At 53.2% G+C, this 21,644-nt stretch overlaps 1 protein-coding gene across 3 annotated transcripts in view; it reads right to left on the bottom strand.

Annotated features, from left to right (window-relative positions):
* Positions 1-6,297: 6,297 nt before the first annotated feature.
* The window catches only part of PPFIA1 (PTPRF interacting protein alpha 1), an 84,277-nt gene continuing 68,930 nt past the window's right edge, over positions 6,298-21,644 (bottom strand). For 2 of the 3 annotated variants that reach the window (XM_080814958.1, XM_080814960.1), the window contains 8 exons: positions 20,438-20,500; positions 15,105-15,280; positions 14,920-15,017; positions 12,779-12,954; positions 12,056-12,124; positions 10,918-11,080; positions 8,597-8,667; positions 6,298-7,370 (listed from right to left, as the gene is read on the bottom strand). In XM_080814958.1, the coding sequence (XP_080671084.1) occupies positions 8,609-8,667; positions 10,918-11,080; positions 12,056-12,124; positions 12,779-12,954; positions 14,920-15,017; positions 15,105-15,280; positions 20,438-20,500 (804 nt within the window). In that variant the 3' untranslated portion in view covers positions 6,298-7,370; positions 8,597-8,608. The remainder of the gene's footprint in view (positions 7,371-8,596; positions 8,668-10,917; positions 11,081-12,055; positions 12,125-12,778; positions 12,955-14,919; positions 15,018-15,104; positions 15,281-20,437; positions 20,501-21,644) is intronic. The other variant, XM_080814959.1, reaches the window with a different exon arrangement.

Genomic DNA, 21,644 nt, shown 5'->3' on the forward strand with positions numbered 1-21,644 from the left:
CCAGGATAAGCTCTCCAGCCCTCACCGAGTCCCATCTTTGCCAGGAGGGAAGATCCGCATGCAAGGGATTAGGGCATGGACTTACCTTTTTTTTCCCCCCTAAAGATTTTGTAAGATCTCTGCCCAAGGGGGCGCTTGAACTCACAACCCGGAGGTGGGGAGTCGCTTGCTTCAGGGACTGAGGCAGCCAGGCGCCCCTGGATTTACCTTTTGGAGGCCACCATCCAGCCCACCACAAAGACCCATAAAGATGTTTTATTTTAAAGATTTACTTATTCGTGGGCGAGTTAGAGTGGGGGGAAGGGCAAAAGGAGAGAAGCAGACCCCGCTCTGCCAGAACCCTAGCCGGGCTCCCATCTCAGGACCCCCAAGATCGTGACCTGAGCTGAAATCAAGAGTCAGACGCTTAGCCCACTGAGCCACCCAGGGGCCCTGAAAATGTTTTAAAATCAGAAGGAAAAATTGACATTTTAGGTTGAAGAACGTATTTGTAGTTGCTGTATTCATTTAGATACCAATACGTTTGTAAAAATACAATTTTTCCCCCAGAGTAGGGAGCCTACAAAGTACAGAACCCCTGAAAATGAGAATTCCGACCAGCTCACAAGAAGCCCAAGTCCCACAGTGAAGGAAGACCTCACCCTAACCGTTAAGACCTCCATCGTTGCTGTGCATCCTGGAGTGCCCAGGAGCAGCCATCTGCTGGCCTGGCTGGGTTCGACTCTTAGCGCACAAGTTATTACCAAATCTGTACACTTGAGTATTGTCTTCATGCTAAGGGCTCATGGCCAAGAAATTGTTTTTGCTAAATTAGGAACAGGTTATCCAGGGGCACCTGGGTGGCTCAGTGGGTTGAAGCCTCTGTTGGCTCAGGTCATCGAGCCCTGCATCGGGCTCTCTGCTCAGCAGGGAGCCTGCTTCCCCCTCTCTGCCCGCTTCTCTGCCTTCTTGTGATCTCTGCCTGTCAAATAAATAAAAATCTTTAAAAAAAAACAAAAACACCAGGTTATCCACAAAATAATTAATCTCTTATTCTCTCTGTTCCAGGGACAATAGTGATCGCATGCAGGACCCAGGTGGGTCATACGGGGGTGGGGGGGCGGTTTGTAGCTGAAGCTGACCGCTGAGACCTCCAGGAACCACGCTCTTGCCTCTTTGCAAGGGGACTGGCCTGGTGTCTGGGTCTCTGTCCCAGAAAAGCACGGAGGGAGTGGCTTACAAACAATAGAAACTTCCCTTCCCAGAGCTCTAGAGGCTGGAAGTCCGAGATCGGGGCACCCGCAGAAGTGGTGTCAGGGGAGAGCTGGCTTCCTCATTCACAGATGGCCACCTTCCCGGTGGGCCCTCTCATGACACAGGGACAAGGGAACTCTCTGGGGCCCCTTTATGAGAGCAGTGGCATGAGGTCCCCTCCTCTCCCCCCCCCCCGCCCACAGGACCTGAGCACCTCCCAAAGTTCCCGCCACCAAACACCATCACGTCGTGCATTAGGTTCAGTATATGAGTTTCAGGGGGACACAAGCGTGCCATCTGCAAGGGCGACCTAGCTGTGTCTCCCGTCCAGAGACGGATGGAGTCTGTGTCTCTAGCCTCTTCCATCCCGGCTGGGCTTGGCACTTGTTCTCGTCTGCATAAGGCGGCAGGAAACAACGTGGTATGAGTTCTGTGGACGGCGTTCCAGGGGTCTGGCCCTGCGGCCCCCTTCGTTTCGGATCTTGCATTTCCGGAGCTGGAGGAGGCCCTGCAATGACGCACCCCGGTGCGGGAGGTGAGCGGGCCACGTGAGCAGGAACACGGGTCTCCCGGACCTGCAGGCCGCACCAGCCCGTGGCCCCCGGCCCATGGGGGCATCTGGGACAGACCAGCCAAGGGGCCACCCGGGTTGGCGATCCAGCAAATCAAGAGAAACAGTAAATCGTCGTTTCTTTACCATGAAGCTCTTGGGGTGGGGGGGACTTTTACAAGGCGGCAGGGAAGAATCCACGGCAGATGGAGGTCTCTGGGGGGGTTGGACGAAGACTGCAGACAGACAGACAGAGGCCGCAGAACGTGTGACAGTCCACGTGGGACACGAGGTTCCAGTCATCTGCCGTGTAAGAAGGCACCCCACAAGTTCACGAGAAAAACCAACCCTCGTACCGTGCTGGCAGGTCGGGGATCGTGAGTTTGGACGGGGCGCAGGGCAGCGGCTCATGTCCTTTCTGGTGGAGCCTTGGCCGGGCTGGCTCAGACGCTCGGCTGAATGTCTGGGAACTTGGTTCTCCCTGTTGGGGGAGATTGTCGTGCCTTTTCTCCGGCCTGTCGTCGGGGACCGGGCCGTCCGGTGTGGCTCCCTCACTTAAGAGCCGGGCACATACCGGGGGATGGGAGGAACCTCTGGGGTCTCACCGTCCACGGCGCCAACGTGGGGCTCGTTTGGGCTCCCTTACAGCGTGGGGGGTGGTCTCTGGGCAGTTGGATGTCTACTTGGGATCTGGTTTCTAGAAGGCTTCTGATGGCCTCACTGCAGTGGTCCCCGAGTCTCCCCTCTGCACATTCCTATGGTCAACCAGTGGCCCAGGCTAAAGGCGGGGGCATTAGACTCCACCCCAGATGGGAGTTGTCGCAAAGGACCTGTGATCCATTGCAACGGGGACACACTTCTCCAAGTCTGACATGTCGCCGCTCCCAGGACACATCCCGCCTTCACCCGCATCAACCCAGATGCCCCTTCGCCGCTATTATCTTACAGCCAGTCCCAGGCGCCATTTCGCCCATAACCCCTGGGGAGCACAGTGGTACCCCGTGCCCGCCCTGCTGTAAGCCCAGCAGTCCACTAGGCTGGTGGTAAATGATGCTAAATTCTCATCCCCCTCAAAGAGATGCCAGTAGTAGGCGAATCCTGACTGGTGAGCCAGGAGCCCACACTAAGCATGTGTTTCTTAGGGGAGAGGCGCGAGGAGAGGAGCAGGGGCGGCCACACAGGGGCAGGGAGGGGGAACAAGGATGATGGCCGCCACTGTTTTCCTCGGAACTGAAGGGGCGCCTGGGTGGCTCGGTTGGTTAAACCTCTGCCTTCGGCTCAGGTCATGATCCCAGGGTCCTGGGATCGAGCCCCACATTGGGCTCTCTGCTTGACGGGGAGCCTGTTTCCCCCTCTCTCTCTGCCTGCCTCTCTGCCTAGTTGTGATCTCTGTCTGTCAAATAAATAAATAAAATCTTTAAAAAACAAAACAAAACAAAGAGGGGCACCTGGCTGGTCCATTGGTGGAGCGTGTGACTCGCCGATCTCGGGGTCGTGAGTTTGAGCCCCACGTTGGGTGTAGAGATTGTTTAAAATCATAAAAAAATAAAATTAAAAATTGAACAGAAAATGGGGTGATGGAGAACGGATGACTCAGATCTCTTCAGCCCTATAGCTTGTGTGATGTCACAAGTCCTCCACGACACTGCTTTTGTTCAATTAAAAAATTTCAAATTAATTTACTTTTATTTATTTATTTATTTATTTTTAAAAGATTTTATTTATTTATTTATTTTTAAAGATTTTTTAAATTTATTTATTTGACAGAGATTACAAGTAGACAGAGAGGCAGGCAGAGAGAGAGGGAAGCAGGCTCCCCGCCGAGCAGAGAGCCCGATGCGGGGGGACTTGATCCCAGGACCCCGGGATCATGACCCGAGCCGAAGGCAGAGGCTTCAACCCACTGAACCACCCAGGCGCCCCCAAATTAATTTACTTTTAATTAAAAAATTTAAAAATTGTTTTTGTTTAATTTTAGGAGCGCATCCTGGGCTGTGGAGCTGAAGCCGGGAAGCCGCGGGCTGGTGGCCGACCCTCACGGCGAGGAGAGGAACTGTGTTCTGTTGGCTTCCTCGGAAGAGGGCCGGCGAGACCCGTTGAAAATAATGCGAGATGGGCCCCCCCGGGGCCCGGCCGCGGGACAGCGGGCACGTGGGGGAAATCGGGGCACCCTTGCACAGCTCCATCTGCACTGGTGCACCCCGAAATCCATCCAGGGGTGCCCCCCAACCATGTGGCTGCCACCCGCAGCCTCCACTGCAGGAGCCCGGGCGTCCAGGCGGGCGCTGCCTCCTCCCGCCGGCGGGCAGGACCGTTAGCGCTGGCCACGGTGTCCCCAGCACCTCCAAGTGGCTGCCCGGAGCAGGCCCTCCACAACAACCTCGAGGGGGTTATGGGAATAGCTTTTTAATAGAGCAGAGTCCCCCCAGACCCCCATCCCGACCGTCACCAGTCTGTGGCCGGGCGATACTCGGCACACTCAAGTTCAAAGGTCAACCACGAGTAAATCCGTCTTCGTGCCAGAGGTGCCCCTTCATGATTTTGTGTCCTCTGCTCTCCTCCGGCCAGACCCTGGGCTGCTCCCTCCCCGAATCTCGGCTCAGCAGCTCCCTGCTCTCCCGTCCTGTTCGCTGGGAAGGTGGGCCCCGTCCTCCCTACCCTGATGTCGCCATTAGACATGTTCCACAGTGAGGCGGGCTGGCCGGTGGGGCCCCCGGCAGACCTCCTCTGTCCAGGCCTCCGGAACCTGTGAACGGGGCTTCACCTGGAAAAGGGGTCTTTGTCGATGCAGCTCCGTGAGGGAGCTTGAGCCCGTCCAGGACCCCCAGGGAGGGCCCCTGACAGGTGTTCTTACGGGAGGCAGAACGCACGGGAGGCCGGGAGGACGGCGCGGAGCTGGAGCGCCCCGTCCACCTGCACACAGGACAGAGTTAGCGCCACGTGAGGACTAGAACCCAAACCCACGGGGCTTCAGAACACACGATGTGAAACAGGAAGGAGGGCTGAGGCCCAGCAGCCGGGAGGGCAGCGGCGGGAGGGGCTCGGGGGAGCATGTGGGGCCAAGGGATGACGGGCGAGCCCTGCGACATCAGGGTGGGGAGCTCGGACCCCAGACGCGCAGCCAGCGGGCCTTCTCAGAGCCACGGAATGTCCCAGACACCTGCTTACGGCTCTTTTTCTCAATGGACGTTTGCTTTTTAGGCATAAATGGAATCAGCAAGTGAAATCTTTTTTTTTTTTTTTAAAGATTTCATTTATTTATTTGACAGAGATCACAAGTAGGCAGAGAGGCAGGCAGAGAGAGAAGGGGAAGCAGGCTCCCCGCCGGGCAGAGAGCCCGACGCGGGGCTCGATCCCAGGACCTTGAGATCATGACCTGAGCTGCAGGCAGAGGCTTTAACCCACTGAGCCTCCCAGGCGCCCCGGGAATGTGAGATTAAAGGCGCAGGAGGCCGGCACCGTTCCAGGCCTCATGCTTAACGCTGCGCACTAAGAAATGCAGAGAACGAGGCTTCCCCTGAATTCCCTAAGATCAGCCGGCCCGGTTCTAACAGGAGGACACAGGAGAACCCGGCTGTGCCCTGACGGAACCGAGAACGGCCGGATTCACGCACAGAAGACACACGGCTCGCTCGGAGCAGCAGCCTGTCCACTCTGCGGGGCCAGGCAGAGCGGGACGGGCAGAACCAAGCCGCCCTCGCAGGGCCTGCCTCGCAGGGCGCACGGTGGGTGGTGTGCCCACCTCCCCACCCCAAGGGGGGTCCGGTCTCGGGCGTGGGGAGGGGGGACCGTCGGAGTCGGCTAGCCCTAACCGCCCCCTCCCCTCTGCCCTGCGCTGCGTGGACCTTCTCTGAGGAGTAGCCGCGTGGGTTCCCGGGGGCCACGAGAAGTGGAAGGACGCAGCCCTGGGCACCGTCTCTGGTCACGCGAGGACAGCCGCGGGAGAGGAGAGCCCAGGCAGACGACGGCCTGGGAGATGAGAAAACAGTGGTGAGCACGCACGCACGCTTGCACACGCACACGCTTCCCGGCCTCATTGGGGCCCTGGAGGGGGCCAGGGAGATGGGAGTCTCTGTGCCTCCGGGACCCAGGGCACAAACACCGGGTCCCCCTCCGGGGGACACCCCAGGCCTGCTCATGCACCCTTGGGCTATTTGGGTCTCCGAGCTGCTCTGCACACTAGACCCCCTGCACCACCGGGGGCCCACAGGGGGACGCGCACAGGGAGTCGGCGACGCCCGGCAGCTGGTTCTCAGTGTTCTTTATTGGCAGTGGAAAAGGCTTCAGTACTGTATTGAAAGACAGCAATAAATAATACTGTGATAAAAATAGCTCAAAAGTAGACTGTACAGACTTTGTTACATAGTCAGGAAGTTCACAAAAGATTAATAGAAAAACAGAGCGGTAACAGTGAACCGTAAGAGTAAATGAAAAGCAGAAACCAGGTGTAGAAAGACATGCCGTTTCCAGCTCTATCAGCGGCATAATAAATAACGCACGGGGATCGGACACAATTCTTGCTGGCTTTTTAATATGCCGAGGAGAAAGGAAGAGATACATTTGCTCCTTACACGATCCGAAAGGGCTATCTCATCAAAGTCTAAAAATGTACGACTAGGTCCATTCTTTAAACGTGTTTACAAACAAATGTAAAAAGATGATTTACATAAGAACAGTAAGGCCTTGTTAGAGTTGCGCCACAGTATTTCCAGGCCGGCGCCTCCTCCCCTGCAGGCACCCAGCTGGGGGGGGGGCAGTGCTTCCTGATTGGTCCTCTGAGAGTCCTCGCCAGCGAGCTCCACTCCAGGAGGGCGCCCAGGCCCCCCCCCCCAGGCCCTCAGGGTCCTCAGCTCGCCCCGAGCCCCCCCGGGGGGCGAGGCTATAAAGAGTCCAGGGGTCCTAAGAGATTCCCATAGTGTTCCGATAATCTTTCCAGTCCAAATTTTCAGAAGGTGATATTTAACACCAGATAGTTTAAATCTGTTCAGGCTGTGGAAAAAAACATTTCTTGCTAGAAAAAGTAGAGTTAAGGTCAGTCATTAAAATACAACAGTTGCTTGAAATCGAGTCTGCTTCTTTCAAAATGATTGTTGTGGAGCTGGGGTCCGTTTGATAGCACACGTTGTGTCATGATGACTTTACAAGCATGGAAAAATCTTCTCTGTCAGGGTTTATTAATAACAAATTAAGCAATGGTAATTACAATAAATGCACAATTTACAAAAGCCCTAGATTTGTTCTTAGGATTTATACATACAAGCATTACAGTACATTCATCTGAAAGACTAAAATTAGATAAAAGAACATGAATTGATTTGAAAGGATATTTATAGCCTGGATATACACGAAAAAGTCAGTAACTATGTAAATGAAGTCATAAGTTTACATAAATATAAGAAACATTAAATTCTAAAATATTTTCTCTATGGTATTCATGAATTTTTTGCTAATTAAAAACTCTGTAATAAAATATCTCACGGTCCATATAACAAGTATTAACAGATTAAAGATTCCATTGAACTTTAAAATGTAGTCTTTGTTGGATTCAAAATGCTGCATGATCATCTGTAGAAGTAGTGCGGGTAAACTGGAAAATAAAAACAGACAAAAGAATCAGCCTTTTTATCATTATTATTATTAATGTGTAACGTGTTATTTGTTTCGGGGAAAGAATCAGCCTTAAGACAAGCCACGTGAACAAGGGCTTCTAGGCCGGGCAGGCCGCAGCGCGCCTTCCCTCCTGCAACTGGGTCTTCAGCCCCTCCGAGAAGTTAGAGAAAACATCGAGCTTTTTGCTTGTCAATGAGAATTCATTTTGGCCTACGTCTAAAAGTTACCAATTTTAAAAAAGGATAAAAAACCAAAAGTTTGAAAAGGTTTTATTGTTAAGTAACTCCACACCCAACGTGGGGCTCGAACTCGAGCCTGAGACCCAGAGCCGCACGCCCCTCAGACTGAGCCAGCAGGGAGCCCCCAGCAACCACACCTCCTGGCTGAGGGAAGAAACCCCGTAAGAGCAAACAAGCCCCCCCCCCCGCCGCCACCCCAGGGCCCCCAGAGCAGGGGCAGGAGGCTGGGCTCCTGGGCCTGCACTGGAAATCTCAATCCACAAACTCAGCCCCTCTCAGGGCAACGCACTTGGCTTTTTGTTTTTTTGTGTGTTTTTTTAGACTAGCCTCTTAGGGCGCCCGGGGGGCTCAGTCGGTGGGGCGTCTGACTCCTGGTTTGGGCTCAGATCGGGCCCTCGCGGTCATGAGACTGAGCTCCGCATCGGGCTCCACGGACAGCACGGAGGCCGGGAGAGGCTCGCGCACGCAGCCCCTCCCCCACCGCTCACACGCGTGTGCGCACGCGCTCCCCGCGCTCTCTCAAACCGATCTTTAAGGCAAACCCCAGTCTCTCAGTGGAGAGGCTCTCAGCGCCGCATGGTGGGGCTGCCTCACGAAGCTTCAAACGTGGGGCCTGAGTCACTCAGGACCGTGTGTCTACAGTAGGGGGCTGGTGGCGGCGGCGGCCTGGGGGGTGACGGCAGGCGCAGGCAGCCACCCAGGCGCCAGAGACCCGCTGGGGACAGCCCACCGAGGGCCAGGTTCCCTCTCCTGTGCTGTCCTGCCTCTCCCCGCCCCGTACCCCCCAGAAGACAGGAGCTGACGCCGGAGCCAGCAAGGACAGAAGTGAGATACCCTGTCTCGCTTGCGGACCCAGGACACGGCGGCCTGTGTGTGCGGCGTGCACGGTGGGCACGGGGGCTCGTGCGCACACTCTGCTGCGCGGGGCCCTGAGCTCCCGGGGCCGCCTCTCCTGGCTACTCACCCGCAGGAGGCGTCAGCAGGAGTAAGTCCTGACCGTGGCGGAATCCGGCCTCTGCGGTCCCGACACGCCGCCTGCTCCGACGGCCACGAGGGGAGGCGTGCAAACACAGCATGCGGTTAGTCTCAGAGCGGCACGCGGCGGCACACACACGCGCGCACACGCACATTCACGCCCATAGCAGCGCCTACGGAGGGGCTCCCAGGGGACCACCGAGCGGGACAGGAGGAGCCAGAGGAGGAGAACTGAGTCACCGAGTGGCCTTGTCCCCCCACCCCCCGAGCAGCCCGGGGGGCCCCGGGGCAGCAGATGACAGGAGAGCAATTCTGCCACACTCATCTGCATTAGTAACAATCATGAACACGGTGACTCCAGCTCTCCTTAAAGCCTCCAGATTTATAGACTTTTCTGGACTTTTCTTTCAGTCCTAAGTATCCATCTGTCCAGGGAGAGTGGGAGGCAAACAGCCCGGCAGCAAGCTGAGTGTTCCCAGGCCGCTGCGGGGCACCCGGGGCCCGTCCCGAGGCCCGCTCCGGCCGTCTGTCCGAGGACGGCCTTGCCCTCCCGGCAGCAGGTGCAGGACTGCGCTCAGGAAACCCAAGCCCAGCGCCCTTTCCTGCGGCCGCGGCAGCAGCGGGCGTGCCTCAGGTGCTCCGTGCTATCGAGAGCCCCCGCATGGCTCGGCTGCGGGCCACTGGCAGTCCCCAGCCCCAGTCCCGTCTCCCACGGGCGGCCCAGGAGCCCCGTCACCGACGTCCGCCCCGGGGCCGGGAAGCACATGCAGGGAGCTGGGGCGCCGGGCCCCACGCACCCTGCATTTCAGAAGCCAGGATGCCCACGGGACCCGAGTTACGCGTCCGTGGCTACGCGGGCAAGGGTCCCCTCCCGGGGCTGTGCTCCCTGCGCCTTTCTCTAGGGGCATGTTTCGTTCACCCGAGCTGCAATCCAAACGTCGCTAACGTTTCTAACAAGCCCGATGCGATTTGTGAAGCGGAGCCGTGAGCAGGCCGACTGCCCCAGAAGCCGAAGGCTAAGTGACCACTAAACCCTAGAGAAACCACCTACAGGCTTCTTGAAGAAAAATGCTATTTTTTCAAAAGGCTGGTTTCCCCTCGTTAAGCATGTTGCTGAAGCCTGGCGAAGAGATTCAGTGTTTTAAACGAAAACACCGCCCGGCGAGCCTCCCCCACTCAGTGCTCCGCGAAGGCTTTCTGGAAACGGCTTTCCTCGGGGCTGTACGTGGGCAGCGAGAGCAGAACTCGCAGCCCTCGGCACAGGCAGAGCGAGGGGCACGGGAAGCGGAACACTGCGCTGTGCGTCTACACCCGCGCCCTTCCCTGCAGTCGCCTAGCCCGTCCACCGAGCGGGAGCGTGCGGCTGCCCGTCACACGGGCCGACGGGTCGGGGCACGCCGGGCACTTGCCAACCGCTTCCCGTGAAGGACTCGCTGCCACAAGCCATCAGTGAGGAAGACGCTAGTGCAACAACCACACTACAGATGGGGACACTGAGGCACAGGGCTCAAGGTCATGCGCCTTGCGCGGGGCAGAACCCAATTCCAGCCCAGGCCGGGGAGTCTGGGCCTCCCTCTTGTCACTGAGTGGGACGGGGTCAGAGCGGAGCCGTCCCTCCGCAGGCTACAGCCAAGTCCTCACTAGCAGAGGGACTGTCCAGGGACTGTCACGCTCGATGTGACACGACAACTGTCCAGCCAGAGTACCGACAGGACTGGCCGCGCTCTGAGAGGACCTCCCGGGGTCCCCCGCTCCCTGTGCCGCCTCCTCTTACAACGTGTCATGACCCGGACAAGTGTGAGCAGGGACGGAGGTGGAGACCGCGCTGATGACAACGGACTCAGTCACTCCTCCCGCGCAGAGACAAGTCCCAGGGATGAAGGATGCGGTGGGAAAGCTCCTGCCGCTCAGGGCAGAGCCCCCCGGGCCGCACAAACACGTCTCTGCATGCGCGGACGTTGGTCCCACACTCTGAGGACACGCGCGCTGCTCAGCTTCATCAGTCGGGAGAACGTGCTACTGTTCAACCAGGAGAGATCGGAAAACCTGTCTGTGTCTGAACTTCCTGCACAGCTGTGAGGGTCAATTCTAGGGCATGTGTACGCTCTGCCTGTGCAGAAGGCTGCGAGTTCTGCTCTCGCGGCCCACATACAGCCCCGAGGAAAGCACTTTCCAGAAAGCCTTCCCTGAGCTTGCGTGCAACCGCAGCCACACGCCCCCGAACCCCCAGCTCGGACCGCTGTTAGTGCCCCTGCCAGAAAGCTGCTCGTGCTGCCGGCCGCGGCCGGGGGGGCGTGGGGCGTCACGTACCGTCCAGCTGCATCTTCTTTGGCTGCACAGAGGGCGAGGACAGAGAAGTGACCCGGAAGTTTGCGGGGAGAGTCTCTGCTGACCCAGCAGCTAAGCCACGAACGTCCTTTGGTCTAAACTTTTTCCTCCAGGAAGGTGCCCTCCTAAAGCTTTTATCGTCGTCCTGGTAAATTAAAGGGCAGAAAGCAGGACTGCTTTTAAAACAAAGGACAAAATACGCAGTAAAGTCACCATCCCTTTAAAATGTCCTTGTCACCGCATTTTTGTTCACGTGTATCTAACTCCATTCTTGATGACCATCGGACTTCGTGCCCGGACTGGGAACTTCAGGGAGCAAAAGGGAGCAGGGCCGCCCTCATGCTGGGACCCCAGCTGGGCACAAAGCAGGACAATCCTGGGCCCCCTGGGGGTGTGCCTGTCTGCCACGTGTCACTCCTTCTCCAGCAAAGATCACCTTCTAGCTCGGTAAGATACTACGTTTTTGTCTCCAAAACAGTCTTCAGGCTGGGACAGGCCAGCGGGTCAGGTGTTCTGTTCCCGCCACACTCAAGTGTTCGCACAGCGATGAAGACAGTAACATGTCGTGGTGTGGGAGCACACGAGTCATGGTCTCGTATGCCATGAATGTGTCCTATGTTTCCAAAAAAACTTCTGAAACCTTCCACCAGAGCGCAAGGGGCCCCGGATGGGGTGAGGTATCCACTGTCCCAAAACACAGCTCAGACTCTCTTCCCAGACTGCAACTAATGCTTTCTGATGTGAAAAACATTTCTGAAGGGTATCAAAAGTTAAATAGCAAAAATTAAAAAAAAACACCTCCCCATCTTAGTGAAAATACTGCTTTTGTATTAGCTTATTTGTTAATAAATTAAGAGCAAAGCTTGACTCATACAGTAAAAGCATCTCCACACTTGGAAGTCATCCAGACTACCCGGCTCCTGCAAATATGCAAATTTACGTTGGTTTCTTTATATTTACAGATTTTACTTTTAGGTTATCTCTGTACCTAATGTGGGGCTCGAGCCCACAACCCTGAGATCAAGAGGCCCACGCTCCACCAAGCTGAGCCAGAAGGGCGCCCCCAAATATCAAGTTTACATTTAATGCACATTTAAAAATCATTAGGCTGAAAACTTACTTCATCGAACCTTCTGTCAGTCCCCATGACCAGAAGGTTGTTAAACTCTCTCTCCAAGACAGCGCGAGCCTGAAATCATAACAGAACAAGGCCCCCACACTCCCATCAGTCTCATCTGGAGGATGTCCGCGTACCACGGCTGCTTTTAAACGGAGAATTTTAAAAAGAAACCAACAATAACTCAAGGGCTGAAGGCCTGGAACCATGCAGTGTACTTTAAGTCAGCGGTTTTAACGGGGAGTCATTTACAGGCCCTGGGAGGTGGGCATCCGCGGGCTCCTGGGCCACCGGGTAACAAGTGTGCCGTGCGGGCTGCTGCTGGAGGTTGAGGGACTGGGCAAGTACGATGTTCTGTAGACAAACAGAAACATTCCTGATTCTCCAATGAGCCCATAGGTAAAAAAGGAGGACACAGGGAAATGAGAAAGTTCCCAAGACCTCCGTCCGGTGGCACACTCGAGTGAGAGTGTCCCTTTCCTGGGCTGCTCTACGAGTAGCCGGTATGGACGCGGGTCTCCCGGATACCATCTACTCCAGGACTCCCGCGTGCCCCAGGCCCGGGAAGGGCAGGCAGACGCGAGGAGCAGCTAGGGAGCGCTGTGCACTCTGAGCCACCACGTGGCGGATGAAGCAGGGGGAGAGAGGACCGGCTGGCCGGGGGTTTGGCTCGAAGGTGGAGCGAGGCGGTGGCTGGGGGGCAGGGTGCGGGCGCAGCCACGTCACCTGCGTGTTCTGTGTCGGGATCTGCAGCAGGAGTGCCAGGGCGTTGGCATCGAAGGTCTCATCCAAGGCCATCAGCGCGCCGTGGACCCCGCTCTCGATGAGGTTGTTGGCGTATTCTTTAAGGCCGATCGACAGGATCCAGCGAATCACTCGATCGTTGCTCCAAACCAACACATCTGCAGACGAGTGAAAACGATGCTCCAGGCACTGCAGGAAGCTCTTTTCCCGCGTCCGCCCCGCAACACACGATCAAGACACCCCCACAGGCCCCAAGCCTCCGGCTCCTGACAAGAGACATGAGCTGCACGGGCCCGGGGGCACAGCCAGGTGGGCGCACGGAGGGCCTCTACTGCACTCGCACGCTGCCGTCCTGGCCTGTGGCTTGTCCGGTGGAGACCGTCCTACTGAAGCTCACTCCGACTTGACCTGGGGGCAAGGAACTTACTACACACACAGAGTTTCTAGGGAACAGAAAGCGAGGGGGGCCCAGGCTTCGGAAACCAAAAGGACACACCAAGAATCTGAACGCCCACTAGGTAGGCACGTGCTTGCCCTACAGACCCCGGATCTTCTGAAATGCCGTCCTCCCATCAGAGGCACGGGCCGTGGGCACTGTGGCTGCGCAGCTTGTGAATTCGACACAAGCCCCTCATAATCTCAAAGACTTTTTTAATTGTTGCATTTTAAAAACAGAACCTGGAAGATATTCTCCAGCATATGAGAAACTGTGGGGGAAGATCTTATATTTATGCAAAGTAATAAACTATCACTTTTGCTCTAGCTGAGATCGAAAAATAGCCACCCTGTAAAAAAAATACAGCCAGAAGATCACCAGTTCCTTCCAAAGACCGCGTCCATCAACTGTGAAAAGATTTAAGATGGAAATACGAAACAAAAAAACAGATTTACATATCTCATCTCCCACCTCCTTTTCTAGATAAAAGGACAGATATACACACACAGGCACAGCCGGTAAAATATTTAGAGATCATAACTGTATTTATATGTTAAATGCATTGTATTGCATGTGTTTAGAAGACAGATTACAAATGTTAGCTAAAGATTTTTCCTGTGATTCGCAGGAACTCAATCATGGCTAGACTACTAGCCTTCAAATGGGCCACCTCCCCAACCATATCATTGTCTTTAATTTCTGTCTTACTAAAGACACGGGACAATAACCGCACTTACGGGGACTGCGGTAGTAAGGATAACGGAAATCAACCTACATGCTTAGGGCTGGTCAACACAGCTCACGTGCTTTTACCATTCTTAGTGATTCCTTTATACTGAAAATTTGGTGAGCCTTTACTTGGGAGCTTAATAATCGTTACCACCTTATTTCCACCTTATTTCCACACTGCTCACTGAGAGGTGCCCTGGGTGGGTAGCTCCGCAGCAGAGGAGAGCACCTGCCACCTCCCAGCCGAGCACCCTTGTCCCCGTAACACCCCTCGGCCTATCTTCTACCCGAAAATGCCTCTGCCCACTGCCCGGCCCCAAGAAGGGGCTCTCCATCCCGTCTTTAGGGCCGGACTGGCACGGTAACCCCGCGCGGCTCCCTCAGGCCCCGGCTAGACAGCAGTGTTCGTCACACTTCCGCCAAGCAGCACGCGGCACGGGCCTGTTCGCCTCTGCTCTGTTGCCGTCTGGCCTCACGTAGCAGCATTTCTGGACGAAGGAGGACATGTGTCCTCACAGCGGGAGAGGTCTGAGGTCACAGGAAAAGTGCTCACCTTGAGACCCCAACCTCACAGACTGATGTAAGCACAAGGTAACGGGCACAGAGGAGGGTCTTAGAGGCGCCCAGTCACCCCTCCTTTCTCTGTAATGATGCCGGACTAGTCTTCTCCACTTAAAGCCTTTCCTTACTTTTTTTTAATTGCTTATTTTATTTATTTTTAATCTCTTTTTAAAGTTTTGTTTTTCAGTAATCTCTACATCCATCATGGGGCTTGAACACACAACCCCGAGATCAAGAGTAGCACGCTCCACTGACGGAGCCGGCTGGGTGCCCCTTGTAATTTTTTAACTTTTTTTTTTTTTCCCTTCCTGTTTTTGTTTTTAAATAGGCAGTCACCAGGCTGTTAGCACCGTGGGAAGCAGCAGTACCCCACATCCACGACACACGATATACTAGCCTTTTATTTCATTCTGGCTTTCTTCTCTTTTCTTCTCCAGTTCTTTTCGGTCATAATTTAATCTCCGCAGGCACATGATTCCACACTGGAAACTGTTTCTATTGGGGGAAAAAAAAAAAAAAAAAGTGAGCCATGGCAGCGGCACGAGCTCCCGGAGCTAACGGGCAGGACTCCCCCGGGCGCACCTGTGGAGGCTGTCCACCATCTTCAGCTGCCCCCGCAGGTCCTTCTTGGTCAGGTGGTCCAGCATGCGGGCGTCCACCAGGCACTCCATGAAGTAGCTGCGGTACTGCGCCAGGCCCAGGCTGGGCAGCCACTCGTTGCCGATCCACTCGTGGTTCATGTCCCCGTAGGCCAGGGTCTGGTTGCAATAATTAAGCACATCAGTTCAGAAGAAAAGCCCCGGAAGAGGTCATAAGGGTCATTCAAATAATCTTTAAATTGGATCTTCAATCTGTTACAGATTCTCAAAGGCTAAACTGATAACAGTTTTTTTTATAATTTCGGAGTAACTTGATCTCCTATTTACTCTTATATTGTTAGTAACATTTTGTACAAAAGAAATTATACCCTGAAAAGTCTATGACTTGTGCTAATGAATTTAACATATTTACCAAAGTACAATAAAATGGTGACTAGTTACACGCTGTCTCTCTGAGCTAGTCTTCATGTATAATGATACAATGACAAAGAACAATCACGGCTCATGAACAAGTTTGAAGGATCAATCCAAGTCTACTCAGTAAAAATCTCTCTGGCTGCCTTTCATTTTATTTTTAACACTTTGCTTTCTGTATTTCTTTAGTAAAACAGGTTAATTTCAAAATCAACTTTAAAAAAGTGAATTAAAACACAGATTGAAAGAAGAGAGGAACATGGTAAGGCTGAGAGGAGAGATAGTCAGGAGACACCCCCCCATCTCGCCACCTAATTTGGTAACTGAGACCCTGAGCCAAACGACCGGCTCACGCGGACAGAGAAGCCCGGAAGCAGCAGCGTCACCTCACCCAACCAACATGAGAGACCGTTCCACCCAACAGCAGCACACACAGAACATTCTCCAACACAGAACAATCTCCACGTATTCAGAGAGACTGAAATCATACCAAGTATATTTCCTCTGACCTCAAGTGAATTACATTAGAAATCCGTAATAAAAAGACATCTAGAAAGGTCCCAAATATTTGGAATTAGCACACTTCCAAATAACCCATTGTCAAAAGAAGAAATCACAAGGGAAATGGGAAAATATTTTGAACTAAATGAAAGTGAACATGCAAGGAAGGAACACCTGGTTGGCCTTGGTCAGTGGAGTGTGCGACTTGATGTCGGAGTTGTGAGTTCAAGCCCCACACTGGGTGTATATAAAATGAAGGTAAAACCGGGATCTTCCTAAATATCACTGAGAGTGATTGAGAAGAAAGATATAAATCACCAACATGAAGAATGAAAGAGGGGGCATCAGTACAGACCCTACAGACACTGAAATGGTAATATGGGAAAACTGTGGACAGCTATAAGAAACCTGGATAAAACAGGCAAATTTCAGGAAAGACATATCTATGAGAGCCACTCAGTGAGAAACAGGTGACCCATACCTGAACTTGAACTTGTAGCTACAGACCACACACACACAGACACACACACACGATGCCCATACACTCTATCTCTACTCTAAATGCCTTCACTGGTGAACTCTACCAAACATTTATGAAAAAAGTACCAATTCTACACAAACTATTGCAAAAATGTGAAGAAGGAGGAATATCTAACTCATTCTATAAGAGTGGCATTATCCTGACACCAAAACACACCAGACACATTTCAAGAAAACTACAGACCAATAAATATCCTTCACAGACACAGATGAAAATGTTTCTTAACAAAATGTTAGCAAAACAAATCAGTAATAAATTAAAAGAACAAGATACCATGACAAGTGGGGTTTATCCCAGGAACATAAGTTGGGCCAATATTTGAAAAAATCAGAGAAATTCACCGTATCAAAGGACTAACATGAAGAACCACAGAAATGTGAGAAAGGTGTGTGATCAAATCATCACTCATTCACGGAAACCTCTGCAACCCAGGCTCGGACGACGACTGCCTCAACTTGATGAAGGCTTCTAAAAAAATACACAGCTGTCAGTACACTCAGTTGTGAAAGACTGAATGCATCTTCCCTACATTCAGGAACAAAGTTAAGGATGTCTACTCCCACCACTTCCATTTAGCACTGTACTAGAACGCTTAGCCACTGTGATAAGGCAAGAAAGAGAAATCAAAAGCATATGGGTTGGAAAAGAAATAAAACTGCCTTTATTTGCAGATGACTTGATGAGCAGTATTAGAAAAATACAGAGCAGGGGCACCTGGGTGGCTCAGTGGGGTTAAGCCTCTGCCTTCAGCTTGGGTCATGATCTCAGGGTCCTGGGATTGAGCCCTGCATCGGGCTCTCTACTCAGCGGGGAGCCTGCTTCCTCCTCTCTCTCTGCCTACTTGTGATCTCTGTCGGATAAATAAATAAAATCTTAAAAAAAAAAAAAAAGAAAAATACAGAGCAGCTATCTGAACTAAAGCGAGTTTAACTAAGTTGTAGGATACAAGGTCAATATATGAAAGTGAACTGTATTTCTAAATACTAGAAATACAGTTCACTTTCATATATTGAACTAGAAATGGAGATTAAAAAAAAACTATTTATAATGTGATCAAAACTCATGAAATCCTTTGGAATAAATCTAACCGGGTATGTGCAAGATTTGTGCCATGAAAAAGAAATTGATACATCGTAAGTATCCGCATACACATCAGACAAAGGTACTGGGTGTTCTTCAGTCCTAGAAGACTAGTGACAGTCACAATTCTGTAGTGTCTTACGGAATCCTTGGAAACGGTAGCTTTCAACTACCATGGTGTCCCAGCTTGAAAATACAGCCTCTAATCTATTATTTACACCAAACAAGCCAAAAGAAACCAGTCAAATTACAACAGGAATGCTCAAATTCAGTAGAAAAAAACCCGTTTCACTACTGTCTCTAAATAACCATGCATGAGAAAACCAGTAAACATTTTTGGAAAATTGTCACAGTGTCATGTTTTTTCACTCTTTCAAAGCTCACTCTCAGTGTCACAGACCTGAGTTTTGGAGTGTGAATACTACTCACTGCTTTCTTGCCTCTGTTTACGTATTCCTAATTGGACACAAAATGCAAAGAAATTTCTAAACAGACAGTTCCGTGGGAGCACAGCCCTCCTTAACGTTGCTCACTCACTCCTGTGGCTCCACTTCAGTGGTTCATGACATGAGCTCCCAGGGCGACCAGGCTCAAGGCCAGGGCGACCCACACCTCCCGGGCTGCCGTCACCTGTGCTGAAGCAGCACATGACAGGGCTCTCTCTCATGGTCAGGGACCACCTGGGCTCAAGAGACTGTCCCTGCACAGGCTCTGTTTGTTCCAGCCCTGACATGATCACAAATACGGTTCAGCTTTGCAACCTCTGTAAAACGTGAGGGACGATGGCGGCTGCGACCAGCGAGCAGCGCAGTTCCGCACAGACAGCACATTGACGCTACTTGCTAAGTGAAGGCATCGATGACTTGACCACACCTTGGGTGTTTTCCTGCCCTGGGTGCCAAAGGGCATCTCAAACTGCCCCTGGGCTTTGGAGCTGGTGACTATGTAACAGCATGCGGAAGGCGCACTGTACGACTTCTGCCCTTGGCAGCAGGTGTCAGGGGCACCCAGGACGCCTCTTCGTTCTCCTCCCATCTAGAGGAGGGATGGAGCGGAAACCGTCCTTGTTTACGCTGAAGACTGACGCTGGCTAATTCTGGCGTCACTGGCATGGCCCATCCTTGCTTATGTTTCCACTGCAAAGAGCAAATGTTCAGCTGGTTTAACTCACAAGTCACGCCCCAGCACAGAGAATCGCATACCGAGGTGCTGTCAAAGTCCTTCTAACAAAAAACACTGACCTTTAAGCAATTACGAAATGCAGCCTTTTTAATCGACTCATGGTCACTGCTGGCCCCGTGAAGGGACGTCTGAGCGGGCTAAATGATTAATGAGGATACTCATTGGGGTAGCGGCACAAAACGCCCAACTCAAACGGCGGGAGAGGGAGTGCACAGAATACGACAGCCACTCTCCTCTTTTGCTTTTAAAAAAGTAATATTGGCTTGATTTTAGGAGTACAGCTAGAGGAAAACAGGTGTTTCAACCACCAACTGGAAAAAAGGAAAATTCAGATTTAGGATTAGTTTGATTTTTTTCAGATATACCAGTATCCTTTTGAGATCCTTGAACATGACGCCGTTAGTAAGAGCCCTGGGAGGAACCGCCCCGCCGCGCCCTCGCAGCCTCCGATGTGGCGCTACGACGGGACAGCAAGTCGGGCAGCAACAGTGCTAGAATCCCAGGCAGGGAACCACTGCTTTTACTCAAGCTGTCTCAGATCAGGGCGCCGAACAGTCGCGACAGAGTTTTACGTGAGCCGAAGAACCAGAAAGCTGAAAATCCGAATGCACGTTTTGCAGGGAGAGGCTTGATTTCTGAGAATCCCACGAGTGAGACAGCCTCTCGACCAGCACAGCAGCAGGACAGCCCAGAGCAGCGCCCTGAGACACAGACAGGCGGGGACGGTCCCCGTGCCAAGTCTCATGCTGGGCACGCATCCCAGGGGCTGCCGAAGCCGTGGCACCCCGTCCGCGAGCCGCGTGCTAAATGAAGTCATCTAGGTTACAGAGTGAACCATCACGGTGCCACATGGGAAAGTTTCAAATTTGTCCATGAGACGTACTCTTTAAACCTATGCTTCGCTCTGACTAACGCTTCTAAGTCATCAACAATATTCCGCACAAATTAAGTGTTAAAAATGTCAAGAAAAGTCAATTACAAGCTTTCACACTCCAGCTCTTTTGCTGCGGTACATATAGTGAAGAGGATATTATAGAGAGTCTCCAACCTGAGCCCAGCTTCCCTCCTCATCCTCCTGGTGTTACGAGGTTAGGAATGCAAAAGAACAGAACTATTAGTATTGGTGAGCTTAGTGATGCAGGCACATCGACGCTGTAGGGAAGGTGCGGAGTGACGTGAGAGAAAAAGTGAAAAAAAAATCAAAGCATCATGCAAAACTCATGCAAAACCAACAATTCCAATTCTCATGCAAAGAGCCCATTTCCCAAGGCGAGCGCCTCCATATGAGGAGAAAACTAGGGCCAGAACATGAAGACTGAGCGCCAAACTGAGGTCTCTCCTTAAAGGAGACAGGAATTACATCTAAAGAGAGCAAGTCTACTAATTTTAAGTTCCTGAAAAAAGTCTAAAATAGAATTCCATTTCACACATTTAACTGATACCTAGTGGAAAAACTTATCGGAACGATTTAATGTGAAATGACAGTTTTGTTTCCCAAGGAAAAGCCAAGAACCGCGCCGTTCTTGGGCGGGGAGCACGGGGCGGTGGGGGTGGGGGGGGAGGTTCGGGGAGGGGGGAGGCTCGGGGCTGTGACTGACCGTTTGTGGCGCGGCCGCGAGCGTTTCCATCTCTTCGTGCGTTAACCAGACATTTCCTGTGGTCTAGGGTGACCCCAGGGACCAACCACATCCAGGGCAAGGGAAGCAGTGACAAAGAGGAAAGGTGGCAGACACGTAAGCCTTGGGCAGGTAAGAGGAGCAGGTGGAGACCAAGGCCCCTCCTGTCACCTTCTCCTCTTAGATGCCCGCATGGACCATGACGGAGCGTTACAATAAGCTCGCCCCGTCCGTGAAGACTAACCGCGCTGTACGAACGCTGCGTTGTCAGCGACCCAAGAACAGCCTACGGTTCCCAGAGCTTCGTCTGCCATGCCTCCCGCCCGAGGCACGTCAACTATGACAACGGTACATTCCGCACTTCTGAAAATTGTGCATTCTCAACTAAGTCTCACTCGATACATCCGCCCTCTTGCCCAAAGCACAACTGAGAGCCCGGTCTCCAGGTTCTAGCTTTGGACTGTGGGACAATGGTCCCCGGCACGTGCTCTGCAGTGACTAGGACCACCGCGTCTGGGGAACCCGAGAGGCAGGGCCCAGGGCTGACAGCGTTAAACGGCACGGCCCAGGACTTCCGGGAGCCAAAATACCGGCCCCACTGAAGCGCCACAGCGGACCTGAGGCCCGTAAAGGCGCCGAGCCGGCCGCCAGGCCCCTCCGGAGCGGGCCGTACCCCGTCTCACGGTGCGGTCCCCTGCCCGAGGGGACTCGTCATGCCCGCGCACCGCCTCTGTTTGTGAGCAGCGGCCTTCACCGGGCGGTTCACAAACACTCCGGGAAAACCTCCCGACACCTTCACTTCTGGAAAGGGCACTCGAACTGGAAACAAGCGGCCATGGGGACCCGGTCAGATGCTGTGACAGAGCATCCCTGGCACGAAGCTCTCGGGGCCTCAGGGAGGGGCACAGACTGACAGTTCGCTCTGACTCGACCCCTAAGAGACAAGAGAAAACGTGCCAGCTGCAGCCCCTTCCGGTGCGAGGGGAGCGCCAGCCCCGAATCGGGCACTAAACTGCTGCGCGGAGGGGTCCGTCCGCGAGGCTCTTCCGTCTCCCGTCGGGTTTCCCCGCAGAGCAGACCAAGAGCCGAGCGGACGTGGAGAACCCGCACTTCACAGACGGGGTGGCTGCTCTGTGCCCCAGCAGCCGTCCGGGTCTTCGTTAGAGGAGTGCTGCGCACGCCCCGAGGA

This window comes from Martes martes, assembly GCF_963455335.1.
Source record: "Martes martes genome assembly, chromosome: 10".
Lineage (NCBI taxonomy): Eukaryota > Metazoa > Chordata > Mammalia > Carnivora > Mustelidae > Martes > Martes martes.